General features: G+C 37.2%; 1 protein-coding gene across 6 annotated transcripts in view; it reads right to left on the bottom strand.

Annotated features, from left to right (window-relative positions):
• The window catches only part of PCCA (propionyl-CoA carboxylase subunit alpha), a 277,319-nt gene that overhangs the window by 162,598 nt on the left and 93,603 nt on the right, over positions 1-21,118 (bottom strand). For 5 of the 6 annotated variants that reach the window (XR_009965971.1, XM_062624686.1, XM_062624685.1 and 2 more), the window contains 3 exons: positions 17,282-17,376; positions 11,694-11,844; positions 1,175-1,318 (listed from right to left, as the gene is read on the bottom strand). Coding sequence is in view for 5 of the 6 variants with exons in the window: in XM_062624686.1 (XP_062480670.1) it covers positions 1,175-1,318; positions 11,694-11,844; positions 17,282-17,376 (390 nt within the window). In the remaining variant the exon portion in view is untranslated. Of the gene's footprint in view, positions 1-1,174; positions 1,319-11,693; positions 11,845-12,474; positions 13,234-17,281; positions 17,377-21,118 lie in introns of those variants that run through there. The other variant, XM_062624689.1, reaches the window with a different exon arrangement.

Here is a 21,118-nt window from a genome sequence, read left to right as displayed (position 1 = left end):
GTTGAGAAGTGAGTATAAAGAATAAAATTTTAGAGATAAAAAGAGCAATTAGAAATTCAATTACCTTAAGAAACCAAACTGAACTTTATGCCTTTGAAATCTTCTACATAATGCAATGCCAATATAAACTTCATAGGACAGCAAATAAATATATGGCCTACAGAATAACTAAATTCATGGCAAAGTAGTTGGACCCAGCACTTACAAATGTGGCAGAATCTAAACTGAACAGAAAATAAAAGTATCAGTTACTCCAGAGTAAAGGCTACCCATGCTCAGAATAGCTTCCATGCCAATCACAGGGCAAATATTTATTATTTATCAGAACAGTCCATATAACTTGTAATCAGCATAGCAAACTGAGGATTACGTGCATGAAGAGAAAGAATAAAACCAACATAAAGCAAGATGCCTTTCATCACAAAAGCCACAATAGTTGGAAGGGAAAAAAGACATCTCGAGGTACTGAATTACTTCTGAAAAATACTATTACCTAAAACATTCCTAAAACAAAATGAAGGAAGCTAGGCATAATTTTTAATTCACAAATCTTGGTTTTCATGCATCAAAAATGGCAGCAAAAAGACATTACCTTGAAATGTCCTAAACATGCTTGAAAATGGCTCCTACATTTTAGTAAGTTTTTTTTTAAGATGAGATAGTCATACCATAATTATAAAACTATTATCTTGCAATGCATAAACTCTTGTTTCAGAAGACATGTAACTTGCTTTTTCAACAACCTATTTAAATGTTTTAATACAACAAAAATTCTGTAAGCCACTGAATTTTATCTGTCTTCTTAAGTGAACAAGTTTCACATGCACAAGTTAAGAAACCTGGAAACAGTAGCTAACTGTAGCAAGTAGCTCCAGCATTGCATTAAACATGAACAGAACATATAGTAAAGGTCCTTAGAAATAAACCTTAATTGACTTTTATCTTTTTTTAATTTTGATTTCAGAAAAAGCTATGTTGAAATATACACTGCATTTTTAATTAAAAAAAAAAAATTCTACAATTCTACAAAATCTCATTAACCATTTGTGTTGCATACTCTTAAATTGTGACTTTCATATGATATTCCTTAACTTCACCTTGGCATCTATCCACACCCGAGTATTACTACTCACAATTCAGCCACCTACCTCCCTCCCTGCTACCACTCATTTACCTCAGCATAAACTCGACATTCAACCGCCCAGCCGTTGATGGGAATATCAGCCTGTTTGTGCCTGAGAGGGTAACCCTTAGCAACACGGATCATTTCTTGGACTAAGTCCAGGCCGGTAATGCATTCTGTGACGGGATGTTCAACCTGCAAGGTCAAGAACTGTCAGTCAATAGGTAACAAAAAACAACAACAACAAAAAAATCCCTCTCCATAAACAACCACAGATAAACAAGAAATTAGATCAGCCAAAGAACAGACAAAGAATACATTCCGATCTTGGTCTTCTTTCCCCAAAAAACTGACAAACATCAACAAACACTGCCTTTTCAGGAACATCCCAGAAAATAATTAGGATATTACAATGACTAGAAGCAGCATACAAAAGGAAAACTAGACAGAACACCTTAGGAGGGTTTGGGGGTTTGTAAGGGTTTGTTTTGGTTTCTTTTTTCATTTATTTTACAAATTCAAATGTACCTGGTGATGATGAGTTAATTTTCATTTGTTCAGAAGCTTTTCACATGCAATTTTGTTTTTAAAAGACTTGCACTGTAGCCATATTTTAACTGAAAATCTCCAAGTAGCTGATAATCAACCCATTCTGCTACACTTCACATGGCATATACAGGACCCACTTACAATTTTCTATAGAACAAGCCTACCCTAAATCTCACCCATTCGCCTGCTTTCACTAACCTGTCCTGACAAGCAACCAGATTAGCGTAATCTTGCATCAGCGCAGTGTAGCAGAAATGAGCAGATGGATTCTTCAATTTTTTTTTCCACCTCCAGACTTATCTGTTTAGTGCTTAGCATGCACAATAGCTGGGCTGGACCAGCAGAGTCACTCTGCACTCTCAGCAAATTGCTGCTAAGGGCTTTGGATGATGCTGCCATGGGAATACCCATCGTTCAGGCTAACCCGGCATGTGCGTACGAGCATGCACACATGTGAGCGCATATGCACATAGACACACGCTCTTTTTCCTTGAAATGGGGATCTAAATGGACATATTTATTAATTTTAAAAAGACCCTTTAACTAGGCAGCATACAGCAGGAAAGCAAGCAAAGATAGGAGGGCACACCATATAGATCAAGTAAAAAATAGGCATGCTAAAAGCATCTTCTTCACACAGAGACATCTATTAGACTTTCCATATTGAAATTACAACAGAACTGACACTTTTATTATAAAGTGTTTGCGTTCCAAGGGCTAAAACACCTCAAGAAAACACACTTCACAATGTTTTTTCTATCATGAGATGTCACACTGCGTACATTTTGTGACACAGGAAAAGGTCAGTGACCAAATCACTTGTCTTTCTTCCTTCAAGTACACTAATATTAAGAAAAATATTTAGCCACTAGTGTAATCTTGTGGCTTATCAGAACAAGTAGATGCTTTGGTCTTTAAGAAAAAAGCTTTGTAAAAATAAACAGATGGCATCCATAATTAGCCCTGTGTGTGCTGTGAGTTTGTTTAGAGTTTCAACAACATTTTAAGATGTTTTGACATAATTTTAATGATAAATCATCACTGAAACAAGCACCTATTCTTTGAAGGATAAGTGACACTGAAATGGGAATTTGATTATACAGTTTAAGATGTACCTTTGGGATTCAATCTTGAGTCTACCTAACACAAGATATTCTCCAGCATGTCAAGCTTAATAATAGTATTTCAAGAATCTATGGAACATCTTAGTATCTATCCTGCAGTGTTAAATCGAAGCAATTCAATTTCTATTAAGACTTGAAGTTTCTATTAAAGCTCCCTAAGTTACTTATCACACATTCCTGTTTGGACAACAGAACTTACTCTCTTATTTTGGAATTCAAGTTTTAAAAAATTACCTTTGAGTTTAGAACACATCTGGAATACTAACATTCCAGATAATTAAATTACAACATCTTTCTTTTTTTTTTCTTTTTATTACAAAGACATTTGCATTATTTAGTTATACTGTCATTTATCTTGGATAGCAATTGGCATTCCAGATTCAATAGCTTCATTGTTGTTTTCAGCTTTATTGTTGATGATCAAAATAGGATGGAATGTTTCTGGAAAGAAAAATATTTTTGTTGTTCGGTTCTTACGACTCACAAACATTTATTTAATCCATTCTTCAGTACAGATCTTTGACTTGGTCAATATTTTCTGCTGTTTCTTCAAAATACTCCCTTTGTGTCTGCACATAAAACAGCATTCAGAAAATACAATGAGGAATTTTTTTTGAGGTTTTCTTAGGGGTAAGAAGTTGTTTTGCTTTCTTTCAGGACTGCACTTCAGCAAGTGCTGTTTAGGCATAATGTAGACAGTACCAATCATACCACTAATTTGGGGGTACCAAATACATTTTGAATGCATTTTAGTATACATTAAGACCATAAGATAACCAAAATGGGGTAGAGAAGAATTTTAACCTTGAAATCCTGGTTAACTTATTTGTAAATTTAACCTTTCAGTGAGGTGTGTGGACCAAATTGCACATGTTTTCGCCATTTTCTTTTGGCAAGGAGGGAGCAGGAGGGGTCAGTATTTTAAGCAATAGTCACAATATGCTTTGGTGTACAGTGCAAAAGGGCTTTAATCAAGCAGCAATGCCATAACCTGGTCAAACAAACACTCTGAAATGGGGTTTTGGAGGTACAAGAATCCACCCAACAGAGAGATACATGCAGGATCTGAAATTAAAACTCTAACCTTTTCCAAAGCAAGGAAGAACAGGAGTAGGAAAAGCTAAAAGATTAGACCCCCTCTTCTCTCTCCCCTCCCCCACAAAAAAGCACACAGACATCATCATCCCCTACTTGCAAAAGCTTTGCAATAACTGTTTCAGCTATTTGACTAACATAACTGTAATTTTTTTTAAATTACTATTAAAGGCTAGGCTTTAAACACTTTTTTACTTTTCAGCCTTCTACTTCAGACGTTACTCTTGGTTTGCCTGCCTGATGTATTTTCTTCTATTAACTTTATGCTATATGTCTTCTCAATCAGCAGCCTTTACTTGCCATTTTATAGATGGTAAGTCAAGGACTGAATTTTTAGAGGTGAATGCAAGTATGCCCACAAACAAGAGCTGAATCCCTCTCAGTTGATCAGCACCTCAATGTTGCAGTCAGCTGACTACAGTCATACTCAGTTTTGTAGTCAGCTGATCCAAGATCTTGCCAATGAAGCCCTAGTCAATAAGGTAAGAGCCAATGTTCGTATGGTTACGAGATAGTGGGTAAATTCACACATTTGCGTCTGTCCTTAACACAAAAGGCAAAACCAGACATGTCTGCAGCAAGCAATCTAAGGATCATAGCTATATCATCAAAACAGCTGTAACTTATTCTCAACAGGTCAAGCAGAAAAATTGATCAGCAATACCTCCCAGTTAGTTAGCTGCCAAAAGGATCACCTTCACTACTAGCTCCTTTACTTACACCAAAGTCCGGTCATACACAATTTATAACGAGTCATCATTTCAACACATTTAAGTATGATACGCATCACCTTTAAAAAGTCTTACTCCCCATCTTCTGTGATATACGCACACCTCTTCCCCTAAAAAATACCACTTATATTCCTGCTTTCAAGTCTACAAAGCCATACCCATTATAGCTAGCAACATCTATACATGGTAAAGTGCTGCCCCTTCATATGGGTCCTGCTCTTCTACAGACATCTCACAGCAGTTAGATTCACTGTGTGTATTAAAAGTAGTTTTGCTTCCCTAACCTCTTCCAGTTTGTACAGCAAGAGACACTAGTGGCAAAGCCCACGAGAAAATAGTAACTAATAATACATGGTGAAGCAGGTACAAAAGAGCTAGGGGAACCTGCCAACATCGCAGTCCAGTTATCATCCACGTCCCGAACAGCATGGAGAAGCTGCTAGTTCTCCTCCTGTTCTGTGACTGCCAACACTCTTAAAACTTTACCATACTAGGGTTTATCCACAGCTACAAAAACAGTCATGCAGTTTTTACGAATAGTTGGAGATAAGAGTTAAATTAGCAATGACTTATATTCCCCTTATATTCAGGGGAATCATTCCAGGATGCATTTTTCCCAAGACCATCAAGGTACTCAGATCTAATAGCAAACACTTCTGGATACTCTCACAAATCACTCTCTTGCCCCTGTGTGCATAAGGCATCAAGTTACTCACGATTTGGCGCATTCAAGCAGACTACAGTGGCCAAGAAAATCTGAATTTCAGTAGACTTAAAACTATAGCCTGTGTCACTCCTACTACTGTAAGTCCCTAGCTGGTGTCAGATACTCCTTTACATTCAGATAAATAATCTCAAAACTAACTTTCAACATACACCTCAGTGTCCAGGAAACATGATTCACCTGGAGTCCCACAGGCTTTTCTGCTGCAGCCAAATCCAGTATCAATTGACCCAAACCCACCAACTTACAGATGCTCCTCAACCCCCTTTACTCCAGTAAGTCTGGTTTCTATTTCGGTGAACTGAACAGCCACAGAGGTGCACACGTGTTCTGCTCTTCAGGCATGCCAGCTTCCTGACTACTATGCGCAGGAGTACTCTGGGGTCACATCTTGTTTCTGCAAAAGAGTTCATGTGTATATGGGGTTTGGGAGCACACAGGAAAAACAGCTTTTCAGAAAGGCTGCTGGAGAACAGACAACGGTTGGAATAATGCATAGAATGAACAGAGAGCACACAGGAATATGTAACAGGCAATCCCTTGTGTTGTCCTTTTCCATAGACACAGCATGCCATACCAGTTGCTGTTTATTTTCTTATTTATCAGTGTGTGATCAAAGAACTGAGTTCAACCAGAACTACAAAAACTTTCCACCAACTAAGATGCTCAGATAGACTTCTGTTGTTTCCTCTGTAAGATGCTATAGAAATAAAGATTAATGTATAGACATTTGGTCCCAACTAATTTTTTAATCATAGCATATAATAACTCTGAAAAGAAATGTAATCTACTTCCTCATAGGAATTTATCTTCCAATAATCATTAATTCAGTTTTCTCAATTTTAATTTGCAAGGATTTTTTTTCTTTATCACACTGGACAGACACGGGTAAGAAAACACTTACATAGCCTATGAATACTGAGCCTGTCTTCTCTGTGTTTTAAACGAACAGCACACACTTTATATCAACAAATTATTTAGCTCACAATTTCAACATAACTTTCTCAATAAACACACTTCAAAAAAACAATCTCACAATTCAGTAATTCTACATAATTTCGTTTCCACTACATACTCCACAATATAAATAAATTTGTACCCACAAGACCTACACTGTCTTTCCTAAAGATGCAATCCCTGCTTTCACTGTATTTAGCAGCAGTATTAAAGCCCTCTCAGCGTACTTTGTTCAAGATGGTTCTGGTCACACTGCAGCCAATCTTGGTTTGCTTTACATCAAATTCACCAGAGGAAAGAAACTATTGCGCCCTTTCAAGATCTTTTGTTCCTCTACTTATTAAAAATGAAGGGGAGCCTCCTTTTTCTCTACTTTATAAATAGTATTTTATGATAGTTATGTGGTATCGTCTCTAAGATATCGCTCTATGCCCTGGCAGCACTGTTAATGGCATCTTTCACATTCAATGACTTACACAAACAATGTTGTTCTCTTCTGTCAACAACAATTAGCAATGCTTTTCTGTAGTTCTTTTGGGAAGCCTGAAAAGCAGACAACCAGTAGCTACATAATGGAAGTTGCATTAGGAGGCAAGAATGTGGCAAAAATCTGGTTAACTGTTGTCGGCTGACCCTCTTGTGTGGAGAAGTGTTGTTTGGCAGCAAAATCACCTTTTCTTTCGGTTCTAAAAATGGCCATGAACAGCTGGTATAAACTGTGTGCAGAATGGATTCTGGTGGGCTTAGGGGATTGGTAATGGGATAAGAGACCTTTCACCTCTAGGTCAGTAGTTCAAATTCAGCCCAGGTTAGCGGCAATTGAAAGTCTTTACCATCTGACACTGTTTGTTAGCCTACTTAAAATGACTGAAGCAAAGTGTCACAGTAAAACACAATTCCAGTATTAAGAAATATGAAGAGTCTCAGCAAACAGCAGAAACAGTCACTTGAGACTTTACTTTGAAATCTCTCCATTCAGACTCAGCAGAAATCTGCTCCTCTGCCTCCTGACAGCCCCTTTCACTGCTCCCACACTCAAGCTCACCTACCACAGTTCATCCTCTAGGCAGCTACACACACCCAGACAGCAAAACTACCTCTTGCTGTCCCATGGGTTTGCTATGGATACCAAAGTCAGCACCTCTCTGTGGTTTTAGACGGCAATCCAGACTCAGCTCATCACTTTGTATTTTGCCAGTGCTGTTTATATAGTGCAGCTGCAGAATTTTCCAGCACTTCTCTCCTTCACTGAGCAAACATGTAGCAGGTGCTGCCTAATGATGTGCAACAGAATATAGATACCATTAAGAAACTGTTAGAACCAGGAGTTTATAAGCAGTGAAGCTCCAAACAATCACCAGCTGGATTTCTACATATTCCTAGACATTTCCCAACCATGCTCTTTATTACTTTCATGAGTGGACAAACAGACGAAAAGGAAGGTAGAAAGAGATATATTGCACGTAATAATTCTCCGTCTTTTACACTTCCAGTTCTGCACAAAGACAAAGCTCTGGAATATATCATTTTCCAGGGGTCAGTAAAATCTGACGAAAACATTGAAAGTGGTGAACAACATATCTTAACACTGGGCAATGTATTATGGGTGTATGGAAGTTTATTTACATTTGCCTTATGCCTTAGAATCAAGTTACTTTAAAAGAACTTGAAAACATTTCTATAAAATAAATTCTCTCACTACAACTGTAAAATAAAAACATACAGATATGCCACTTGCTTTCAATAAATCTTTTACAGGTTGACAAAATATTCCACAAAATTAACTTTTATTCCCTAAAAAGTTATGACAAAAACATTCAAACTGTCACATGGGAGAAAACACGCTGCTACTCAAATTACCGTATTTCTCAATTCCACTGTGCTGAATACAGTCTATACAAATGATGTTTTCAATAGGATCACTCTAAGCAAATTTGGTCATGTTTTGAAGAGGGAGTGTTCACTTGTTACTTAATTTGCACAACCCATGGGGGGAGACACAGGGTTGGGAACAGACCTGAAACACAAATGTACAAACTGCATTCAAGGTGAGTGCTCTCCTCACACTGCTCCTTGTAGTTCAGTTCTTCTCAAGCCAATGACGGATGCTTCTCATCTACAGATACTACAGGATTCCAGAGTATGTGATATTTACCCTTTGCTGTTACTAACTGATTCATATGCACTGAGCTTAGCCACACCACACACCCATACATTAACAGATATTCTTTATTTACAGGAGGTAGACTCTCTTTCTATCAAGTCAAAGAGAAGTATTTCTCATCTTCCAGTGAAAAGCAGAAGACACTTTCCTAGCGAAAGCCAGCACTTCTGACGGCAGCATGATAAGGAGATGTTGACACAATTTGAAAGTTAGAAAAGCTATCAATCTAAACATTCAGACATTTTTATGTCAAAGCTCTTATTTGGCTATTTTGGACTATGCCCTTGAAACAGCTAATGACAACTAGGTAACACAAAGCACACCACAGCAGCTATAAAGAATTAGAAATTCAACATGTGGTCTGCCTCAGCGATCTGAATAGTAGTAGCTGCCTGAAAACCAAAAGTGCCCTAAATGACAACATACAGAAATTCTCTTGTAGCTGCTAGGGCATACATCTCTACATTTTCCTGTGGAAAGTAAGAATAACTAGTTTTTCTATGCAATTATCCGATCTTGTGTCTCATACTTACCAGCTAGCCTCTGAAAAATGTCAGAAAAGCAGATAGAACAAAAAGAACATTGCCAACAGCAAAGAATAAATCATTCTAGCTGAATCACTTGAGAGAGTGAAACATCTGAAACAGATTTGTGTAGCATACAAGAGACACAATGGAGTTGATTCAACAACCTTTTTGTGCTTTCCAATCTCACACTGGATTGCAGCAACACTTAACACAAAAATTAAATAAAATATGAACTTCCTGTAAGGTGCAATTTATACTTCTTTGCAGGACTATACAGCAGAAAAGGTATATTCCCAAAGAGTTCCCTAAAAAGACAGCCAAGTAATAATACAAGTCTCAATTACCGCAAAATTAGTTACAAAAAACACTGGAAGACATCTGACAGATAGACCAAAGGGAGGGACGAAGAAATCAGCAGGCAGTGAAATGTACTGGGTACAGTTTAGTTCCCTTTACACAAGCGTATTCTGAAGTAAAAAGGCTACAGTGATCTGATTAGAGATTGCTGAAACATTGAAACACACATGGGAAATTGCATAATATAGTAGACATGTTCTGATGATGCTGACAGTAGCTCTGTCTGTAATGCACACTGAAAAAGAGCTTAGTAGCATTATTTATGGACCAGGTACCCATCATTTGGGCAAGTTCTTCCAACTGCGGAGTGTTCAGCAAAAACAGGGCAAGGGAGCCTGTTAGCCACTGTTCACAGCTAGGAAATGCAAAAGTTAAAAAAGGCTGAAGCAATACAGGGACATCTGTAGACTCCCCTGGTTCTGAAGTTAAACCTTGATGAGCCTCATTAGTTTCTATGTTTGGCTCTTAATGGAAGGGAGCTAGTATGAGATGTTAGTTGTATAACTGTTAGCTGAACAGAAAGTAAAGCTTGAGACCTGGGAGAAGTGACAGATCGATCGTGTAAACCTGGGGAAGAATCAGAGAAAATTACTACTCTCCAGCCTCAAACTGAAATGCTAATTAGAGACAATACACAGTCAGGATAGAGGAATTAGAGAATATCTGCACAAGTACTGTAATTTAAGATTAGTAAATTTCTTTGAGGGTTGCAAAGAATGAGTCTGCTGTTACAGGGGACTGTCAAACTTAGGCTTAGGCTATCTTTCAAAAGGAGTCTTTAAAGTCCTTAAAGATGGAACTGTGAAAGCTTTCTTACTGCATATGTGGAGACCTCTACAATCAAGCAAGTTTATTGTCTGGGACTTTGAACATGTACCACTAGGCACTGCAGGGGGAAGACACCACAAAACAGCAAAGATAACATCTTGAAAACAAATTACAGAAAGGACTTCATGGATACTTCATCCCTAATTATATTTAGGAATTGATGGACAATAATATACTACAAGGATAGCAAGGAAATGTTTCTGAACTTCCAGAGGGCTATGCACAAAATCACACGTTCATTTTCTTCTATGCGAGCAATAACATGGAGAGGCATTAAGAAGCATTCTCTCAAAAACAAGATTGAGAAAAGTGTAAATTATGACCAAAGAGACAGAAATTCTTCATCACATTTTAATGAACTATACATTGCCATTAACCAGAACCTTCTAACTGAATCTCAGGTAGAGCAGATTGTACTTAGGAAACTTCTAGCAAAAGCATGTGAAATATAACTGTCATGAGTAATTCTAAAAACACTGCTGCCTGGCAAGGCAAGGCAAATTTTACCAGCAGTCCTCCCCTAGCACAGGGGAGGACTGCAACACCCCCAAATCTTCTCTCACTTCTTTACCCAAAGCATAAATTTACCCAGCCATTATACAAAGTCATACAAAGATGTCAGAGGATCTCTTTATGCTCTATCCCTGCCCACATGTAAAAGCAGCAGGCAGAATACGTCCCAAAGAAAATGTAGCCAAAACAGAATAAGCAGCTATTCACTTTGGTGCTTGATTCCACATTTCTGTCATTATTTAATGAAATGAGCAAAGGAGAATAAGGACAATCGAATATACATGCTTACAAGAAGAACTGTCTTCCTGTCTTTGAGAATGATAACCAGACTTCAAGTTATATGCCCGTTTTCTTAGATTATGACCAGAAATTCATTATAACAGTCAAATAAGAGGTAGAGGGTTTTTTCCATAAAACACTGCTTATCCATTCATTGGCAGTGTACATTATAACATCTAGTACTGACTTCACACGCTGTTACAAAAATCCTACACCATGTCAGCATGCTTTTTACACAGATGCATTCCAGTCATAGCTTCAATCATATGCAGATTGCTGGTGGGGTTTATTGCTGATGCACGCATATAGTTTTAATCACCCTCCTAGAGAAACTCAGCAAGCAACCATCAAAGTATAAAAAATAAAAAAGAAACTTCAGGGACCAGTGGGGAAAAGCATCAGAGCACAGTGGCTAGCCACTTACTGTGAACTCACAGTGGCACTTAACAGTGACCTCTTGCAAGGTCTTTAGGTCAAGGGTAACAAAGAGGAAAAGCTCTGAATGCTTACTTGAGTGCTGTGCAAGGGCTCACTGCTGCAAAGTCTTGTATATGCAGGCTTATTTAAGTGAGTAGATCTTTTAAGTTCAGTGGGAAGTATTCACATGCGTCAAGTTAGTTACGTTTAAGTCTTTGCAGGAGCAGACCCCTAACTATGGAAGGAGGTTATGTTCTGTTTTTTAAAATAACACTTTTCTGAATCTGAAGAGCTGTTTTTCTTACCTGAAGTCTAGTATTCATTTCCAAGAAGTAGAAATTCTTACTGGAGTCCACAAGGAATTCTACTGTTCCAGCAGAGGAATATTTTACTGCTTTGGCAAGAGCTACTGCTTGCTCTCCCATTGCTCTTCGAGTTTCAGGGTCTAGGAAAGTGCTATGATACAGAAAGAATGCCTTTTTTTAGTTAAAAAAAATAATAATTAAATCATTTAATCTTCTGCTTAAACTACCATCAAAAGAGGCCAGCATCATTATTAAAGTTAGGAACACGTCAAAACTGTCAAATGGATGCCTTTACATTTATATTACTACTAAATAGCTATACTGCATGCTTTGCAATGTACAGGAAATTCAGGGCAAATAACAGTATTCTCTAAAATATAACAGAACACAACTTTTTTAGAACACTGAGATTTATAATAATGCAAGTTAAATGAAAATAAATACATACAAATTCATGATACTTTAGAAAGCATAGATTTTTGGGAAAAAAAAAAACACACAACCCTGTAACTAAAAAATCCATCCAATGGAAATATCAGTGCCAAAATACAAGACAGGAGGTCTAAGGGGAATTTGTTTTCTGACTGAATTAAAACAGCATGGACATTTACTGATATTTTAAGCAATAAAGAAGTTTTAGAAAATAATGAAGTATTTATTCAGGCTTCTTATGTGAGATTGCAATGAAAAAAATTTGGGCATCCATAATATTTAACTAAAACACTATCAACACCATCATGACTTAAACCTTAATATCCTGCATTTCTTCTCTCAGCTTTACCCATAACCTGAAGAGTAGTTATCCATGTTTGTTAACTGCAATTCACTCCATTCCACACATCCTGGACACACTCAAAAGCACCCAAAATGCAGCTCGGCTACCACCTCAGAGGCCCCTGTGAGCACCGCCCAAATACCAGATCTTCTTATTCTAGAAGTGCAACATGCCCCTTCCACTGGTCCAGTGAATCAAAAGACTCAGGTTGGTCTCCTCTGTCCTATAAATTCAAACTAACCTATGCAGATTGTTAATTTAGAGCTAGAGAAATTTCTGTGGCTTTCCATCAAAGCTGTGAAACTTGTTGCTCCTCACCCTGATACACTGACCTTCAATGAAAGACAACATGTAGTTCATCTTACATAAGCTCATAAATACGCTTATTATATTTCAGTGGTGATGCACATTCGGCATATAACTCAGTTATCATTTTAAAAGTACTTTTGTAAGGGAATAGGAATCAATTCTACCCTGTCTCTATGTTATGGTTTAAAACTAAAGTAACAAATGTTACCTATTTCTTGAGGTGTCTTTAACAGTGGGTCCTAATTCTGCAAAGCAGCAATCAGCAGCCTCCACCAACCTGAAGTGTAGGTCAATGTGACATCAAAGTCAATGAAGCTCCATCTGGGGCCCAGGACTACACTCACATAGAAGCCAGTCCTGGGTCAGGACTTATCTTTCAGTACTTGCTATGGTGGTTTTCACTGAGACCTGAACTCACAGAAGAGCTAAGAGACTGCTGCCACAACAAATCATATTTGACATGACACAAAAAGTGAGGAAATATCTAGGCAAACTAGGATAGAATTCTTTTCTTCATGGCAAAAGTGCTACTTTGCACCTCCATCCTTCCAGTGCTGACACAGGCAGATTCTGACAGACAGCAGGGCAGGCTGGATCAACAGGAAAACAAAGTCAAGTCTGATCCAAAGAAAGCTCCCAGATCCTACACCAGATTGAAGGGAAAAACAGAAGACATGCAAAACTATGTCGCACCTGCCAAAAGTAGGCACTGGTAATGTAAAAGAGTTTCATATTTCTTATTTTGATTCAATAAGAGGATAATACATTACACAAAATCAACAATCTATAATTCAATGTGGGGTTTCTGCAAGGCTTTGATCATGAAAGGTCAATGAGTGGCTTATGAAGAACAGAAGCTTTTCAGTATCGGCTTCATGTTCTATTTCTAGAATAACCATCATTACTTCTTATAGAGATGAAAGACAGTTACTCCCCTTTATTACAGTGGTGTCCTCACTATGTTTGTTAAATGTAGGTCTGAAATCTCTCTGTTCACCTCCTGCTGTAGCCAAAGAATGGAACAGAGGTGTCACACTGCTAAACTTGATCTCTGCCACGTGGTTAAGCTTTATGCTCTAAAATGACTGGATCATCCCTGCAATCATCTAGGTTAATTAATCAAAGCTTTCTTATTCCCCTCCACCACTTTATCTTTCATATACATTGTTTCTCCCTTCTCTAACAATGCATCTTTTACAACTGAAATAACTCTTGTCCAATCTCATTAGGCATCACTTGTGAAAACACAGCATTTTAAACCTGATTTCCAATCTTTTTCTCACATATACACCTGTTTTTCTTTCAACCAAATAGCTCCCGTGGCAGCATGAAGGCTACGAAATAAAAAAGATTCACAAGATAAAAGCACCGAAGAGAAAATATAAGATCACAGCTGACACTTAACTCATAAGATATTCATCAAGCTATTGCAAATTTGATCAAAGGAAATACAATTGGTTTGTGCCATTGTTTCTACAGCCAGAGATGAACCAAATGGGCGAAATGTTACCTCCCCACTTCTACCCATCAGATAATGTTTCACAAAGTACTTCCATCACCTTCACTTACAGATAAGGTTAAGAATTTGAAAAGTACAGTTACACTGTCAGTGGAAATTTACTGCCCAGGTTAAAAAAAATACAATAAAATTCAGTAACATCTACGCTTCCTCTGAAGATACCACTATACTGGCAGAGAACAGTACTTTCAGTTTCTAAACGTCAAGGTCAGCCTATCTGCTCTCAAGAAATAGTTAGGCATATTGTTTATTCAAAAAAATTACTTATCTACAAAAAACATTCTCCGAGATACCTATTAATTACTACAACAACACAAGTAAAAATATGTTAAAGTATTTGAGAACACAGTTTTGACCCTAAATCTAAACTGGCCACCTATGAATCACATACACAGTCACAAACAGAACAAGCTTGCTGTTTCTCTTAACCCCAAATCCTTCAAGGATTTCTAGACAGAGTGATAGAAAATCATAGAATGGTTTCGCGTTGGAAGGGACCTTAAAGATCATCTAGTTCCAACCCCTAGTTTCAACACCTTCCACTAGACCAGGTTATTCAAAGTCCCATCCAACCTGGCCTTGAACACTTCCAGGGATGGGGCAGCCACAGCTTCTCTATGCAACTTTCAGCCTTTGTGGTGAAATGAGAAGCCAACAGCATCTTCCAAAGAGGTGTGAAGCTAGAAGCAAAGAAAATTACTGTAAATCTCTGGAATTTTTGCATAGCACTAACTTTTGCCCTGGACTAACTAAAGTACTGGTGATGATCAGACATTTCTTATTGTCTGTGATTCCAAGAACAGAGAGAGTAGAACAACTGCTGAGATTCAAACATGAAGTAATCCTGTAATTTCAACAGTTGCAGACTTAGCTTTCAGAAAATAATAGAGATTATTCTCAAAGCCAAAAGGCCCTCAAAAATCAATCTCTCAAACTAGACACTTAGGAAAATACCATGATAGCAAAAAAGTAAATCAAAAGAAGCTCAAGAAGAGGCCAAAGCCGAAAGCCTTAGATTGTACAAAAGACAAACAAACATTTTACCCTATAGTATTCCTATCTCCTCGGCTTCACAGAATGGTTAGGGTTGGAAAGGACCTTAAGATCATCTAGTTCCAACCCCCTTGAACATTTGAACACTTCCAAGGATGGGACAGCCACGACTTCTCAGAGCAGCCTGTTCCAGTGCCTCATCACACTCACAGTAAAGAATTTCTTCATTATCTCCAACCTAAATCTCCTCTGAAAGGTATTAAAAAGAAAAAGAAAAAAAAAAAAGAAAAAGAAAACACCACCAAAAACCCAAACAGCTTCAACCTCTCAGAACTTTTAATGGCAGCTACCATTTAAAACAGGAAAAAAAAAAAAAAAGGAGTATATTTCCTTCACCCAGCCATATAAGAAAAGGTGTTTCCAGGAGTCATTAATCAATGACACTAACTGAAACATCACTCACAGGAATGGCTAACTTCAGGCTTTAGGGTTTCTACGATGTCTCACAGAAGTCAGTACCCTGCTTATCTGCAACTATCATGTAACCCTTTGTAAATAAATGGATTCTGCAGCCAACTGCAAGTGGCTGTAAGGCAGATAAGGCTTCCAAAGCTGTCAATAAAAGTCTGGCAGAGTCTAAAGCATTCAACAAGAAAGAAAGAGTTTTCATGCCAAATTTTGGAAGCTATTGACTTGTGAACACTCTTTCATGTGAGTTATGGGAAGGGATGAGGAAACTTACTGACAACTCCAATACAGAAGCCCAAGAAAGTTAAAAGGCTGATATTTCTGAGGAAAGAAAACACTGATCACAGTTGCCTGGCAAGAGAAAGACACATCACTCTCCCTTTAGTTGACCACATGCATAGAGAATGAGCAGGCAGTAGTTGTGGGCAGCACTTTACACATAGTCCTGAGGAAAAAAAGTCTTCTAAGTGCTTAGGTATATGTATATGCACATGCACATTGTTTCAGGACCTGAAGAATTCACATTTCACAAACAAAAACATAGTAAGATCTTTAGGCATAAGGCTTCTGAGAAACCCACAATCACTACCAGGAAGTAACAAGAGCTATTTGAGTATTTATTAGTGGGTTTGTATAATTAGATTTAAGGTTTGTTTCATAACTTAAAATCTAGGTCCTAAACAGTGCCAGTGCCACAACTACAATTCAACATTCATTTATATGCTGCCTGTAAATAAACATCATTTGAATGATGCGCTTTTCCTCACATCCTGAATTATTGCATCACATAGTTCTGCGCTATAAAATAATGGTAAAATCATCCCAGCTGGTGAACACATTACACTGGGAATTCCCACAGGCAGTGATATACCTATGTATGGTTTTCTAAAATCAGAACTTCCTTATGCCTTTTTTATTACACAAATTCTCTGATGAATGCCATGCAACAGAAAACACAGCAAGACCATACCTTGCACAACGGCAGTGTATCTCAGCTCTATTTGAAATCAGTGGGATTAAGATTATTTAGTACTTTTGAGTTACTGTTTCTATAGCTTACTATATCTATAGTTTACTACCATCAGTGGCACTAAAAGTGGCACAGAGAATATAATACTTCATGCTTCATTTCAAACAGAAATTAAAAGTATTATGTGGCCCTCTCACAATGCTTATAACACAGTCAAATACCTGTATCTGTGATAAAATGAATACTGTTTCCATATTTTATTTTACTCTTAAATCTAAAAGCTGAGTGGCAAAGAAAAGGCAAATTAACTCAGACATATTAAGGAAGCTATCTCATATACCACATGTATTTGAGTGTTAAAATACATATCCGTATTATACAAGGTCATGAAAAACAACATTCAAATTGCATTATGACAAATGAATATAGCTTAAACATTTATTTATTTTCTTTGTGGTTTTTAATAGAATAAAATTTGCTTCCATTTGTACAAGCAGCTTTCCTAAAGTGCTTTCAGTAACTATAAAGCTGCATCAAGAGTCTAGTATACTTACCTTGGTGCTTCCTCCACAACTTTTTGGTTTCTCCTTTGAATGGAGCACTCCCTTTCATTCAACCACAAGGTATTACCATGTTTATCTGCCAAAACCTGAAACAGTAACATGCTATTAACAAGACATATACTATGTATATTTTGACAGAACACTATTATCTAACATTCAGTTAGTTTAATTTAAAAATACCTTTTTTCAAATCTAGAAATAAAGGTTGGGGAAACCGCTAGTGTATAAAATGAATTGTATATGGAATACTAATTGAATGCTCCTTCAAATTCTGAATAGCATTATTTTAAGGCCTCTATATAGAGTTTATAAATTGCAAAACAACACTCACTTCAAAATTTTTAAGAAGCTCCCAAAAGTTCAGAAATCAGAAGACTGAAATAAAATTAAAACGACATTTTCAAGAATATAAAATTGTATTGCATAATGAAATCACTCAGAAGCAATATCTTGTGTCAACGAAAGAGAGAAAAATCTCAAAAATGCCAAATTTTGCTCCTGAATTACACACAAAAGTTTTCAGAAAAATGGCTAATGGAGCTTTCTTAGCAGGCAAACCACAGCACCCTGTCTAAAGACAGGGAAAAGAAGAAAAAGATCTTCAGAAACTTTGCAATCTTTTATTAAAGAGAGTAAGACTTGCTACTTCTCAGTACTTGCAGTGTAAATTAAAGCAGTAGTTTCAAAGAATCGGGTTTTAGCAACAGTTCCTGTCCACAGTTTCAGTTCATGGAAGAGTTAAACATACACACAAGTAGGTAGATCCAACTACCTAAAATACACATTAGAAAAAAGAAAAAAGAAAAACAAAATAGAACTCTCAATAGACACTGCAACTTCAAACTGGAAGGGAAGGTAAGAAAAGGTACTCCATCCCGTTATGAAATTGACTGTACCATGCAGCCATTCCCAATATCTGGATACCAGATTTGAGGATTCAAGACTTCTTCCTTTCTTATGACTTTATACTCCACAATAATTCTTGGAAAAATTTCTCTCATTGCAGATCACACTGGCTCTCTTTCTTCCTTTTTTCTCTCTAATCCATTTTTTGCCATCTCTGCTCTGCTCTTGTGAGACCTCACCTGGAGTATTGTGTGCAGTTGTGGTGTCTTCAACATAAAAAGGACATGGAACTGCTGGAACGAGTCCAGAGAAGGGCCACGAGGATGATCAGGGGACTGGAGCACCTCCCGTATGAAGACAGGCTGAGAAAGTTGGGGCTGTTCAGCCTGGAGAAGAGAAGGCTGAGTGGAGACCTCATAGCAGCCTTCCAGTATCTGAAGGGGGCCTATAAGGATGCTGGGGAGGGACTCTTCATTAGAGACTGTAGTGATAGGACAAGGGGTAATGGGTTCAAACTTAAACAGGGGAAGTTTAGATTGGATATAAGGAGGAAGTTCTTTCCTGTTAGTGTGATGAGGCACTGGAATGGGTTGCCCAGGGATGTTATGAATGCTCCATCCCTGGCAGTGTTCAAGACCAGGTTGGACGAAGCCTTGGGTGACATGGTTTAGTGTGAGGTGTCCCTGCCCACAGCAGCGGGGTTGGAACCTGATGATCTTAAGGTCCTTTCCAACCCTAACTATTCTATGATTCTATCTTCCTGGTCTGATCTGCGGGAACCTTTGCCAATATTCATGCTTCATTCTTTAATAGTGCAGTTCTACACTGAAAACTGACAAGGTAAAAAAAAGGAGACAATCTTCCTCAAACTGTGAATTCAACCTCAAACTGTGTGAATTCTACTCACATTTGTGACAATGAATCTGTATTATTTATTATTTCTTTCACCACAGAGTGAGTATAGCACTAAGCAAGATGAACTCCTGCATCTATGATACCAATGTTTGCTGATGCATGAATAATCTGGGTAGATGTGACTGAAAACAAGGTGCTATGCAGCATCGCATCGGATCCAGAGTGCTCCACACCCTGTTGTGGTCCCACAAATTTATAGAGCTTTCTAAGGAAAAAAAAATCCTCTCTAAAGAGTTCTACAAGATCAAGGACTTCAATATTTCCTGAACTACAGTGTGTCCCAGAACCCTCTTTTCTGCCCAGAGGGAAGCTTAGCAGCACCAGCAGCAGCAGGGTACTGTAGCCAACTCTACAGAAACTCATTCAGGAAGACCGAAGATTTTTTAACTGGGTTTTTTTTCCTTTGTTTGTTTGTTTGTTTGTTTTTGGGTTTTTTTTAAATATTGGAACAGTACTTTTAGGGCACAGCATCCTACTCACTGAGAAAATAGCTGTCCTGTAAGTAGGATGATTCCTTGTGAGCATTTCTGTTTCATTGTTAGAAAGACTACAACTTCCCACAGAATCCAGCCTCATAAAAACAAACAAAACAAAAAGTCCTGGAATATTTCAATTAAAAAAAGAGTTCCTGTGCTTCTCTCTCTGTGTATATTCCTGAAGGGGATAATAAAATATTTTTCAAGCCAACTAGTAAATATTTTCTTTGACTTCAGGACATTTCTTATATCCAATTTAATATCTGCCATCTGGACCTTAAAATAAATGTTTTTCCATTATCAGTTAGTACAGCTCAAAAAGAGACATGAATGAACAGTCACTATTTAAATGCAATTATAAATAGAATAAGCCAAACAATATCTAGTGTTAAGCTTTTGCTTTCATTTTGGGTCCACTGCTTTCATTATCAGAAATTAAAGAAGATACTTTCTTCATAAAACAGTTAAATTTCAGAAAATATTTACAGAATGTTGAAATCATCTCCTCTGATATGACATGAGATTCCAGTACACATTTCACTAAAAATGCACGTCACAGCTGCAGTTCTTTTCTTAATATCTACATACTCGCAAAAGACAACTTCCTGATTTATGGGATTATATGATTATTACATTAGTATATGTTATGTACATATATATGCCAAACTAATTAAATATAACATATCACAACCTATCTTACATGATTCAACTAAATTCTATTTCCAGTTGTAATACTGGTATTTAGCCAAGTAATAGTTAGACATTCCACGTACTCTTACTTTAAACTCAGGTCCTTTATATCAGATATTTCAGGAGAACAAGACTTCAAATCAGTTCAAGCATAAAGTCTATTTGAACTCTATTTTCCTGTTAATTGTTTTCATCTTTTCTCATGTTTTACAAAGTGATTGTTTTATAGCTAGACACAGGAAACTCCTTATTTAACAATTTTAGGTACCAATGCTTTGGAGCTATATGGGAATGTTAAAAAAAAAGTTCTATTTAAAAGTTACTGCTAAATTAATAAATATTTGGCATCTGGTCTCAAATTGTTTGTATATTCAGCAGTTTGAAAATGAACCAAAGCCAGCGTCCTAAAGCTGATTAGAACATGAAGTTAAAACGATATGCTATCATATTGTTAAAAGGTACCATCAAAGTGTTCATGTAAGGAAAACAACACTCATTGTACACTTATTATAAATAAAACTATAAATTATTAATAGCAAAGCTATTTTGTTTAATCTAGGTAAAATTATTTAACAGTTTTTAAATACAGTACTGCCTTTTTTTTTCTTGAGGTAGCCCTTTTTAAATCTAAAGGAATCAAGACACTGCAAAATATGCCCACAACTCATGAAAGTATGGAGGAATCAATCTTATCTAACTTTAGCCATCAAAGAGTCGGTAGGAACCAGCTGAAGCTCCCAAATCTACAAGGACTGAAAGAAATGTATCTTTAATGTATACTGATTTGTATACAAAAAAAAAAAGTAACAAAGATCAAAAATTATTAGCCATGACAAGGGAATATAGGAAGCTGCTGTAGAAATCTGACCCCTTTTGTAACCTAAGATCAATGCTGAAACTA

The sequence above is a fragment of the Pezoporus occidentalis genome, unplaced genomic scaffold (genome assembly GCF_034315485.1).
Source record: "Pezoporus occidentalis ecotype Australia unplaced genomic scaffold, CSIRO_AGI_Poc_V1 ctg27, whole genome shotgun sequence".
Taxonomy (NCBI): Eukaryota; Metazoa; Chordata; class Aves; order Psittaciformes; family Psittacidae; genus Pezoporus; species Pezoporus occidentalis.
This window is presented reverse-complemented; position numbering and strand designations above follow the sequence as displayed.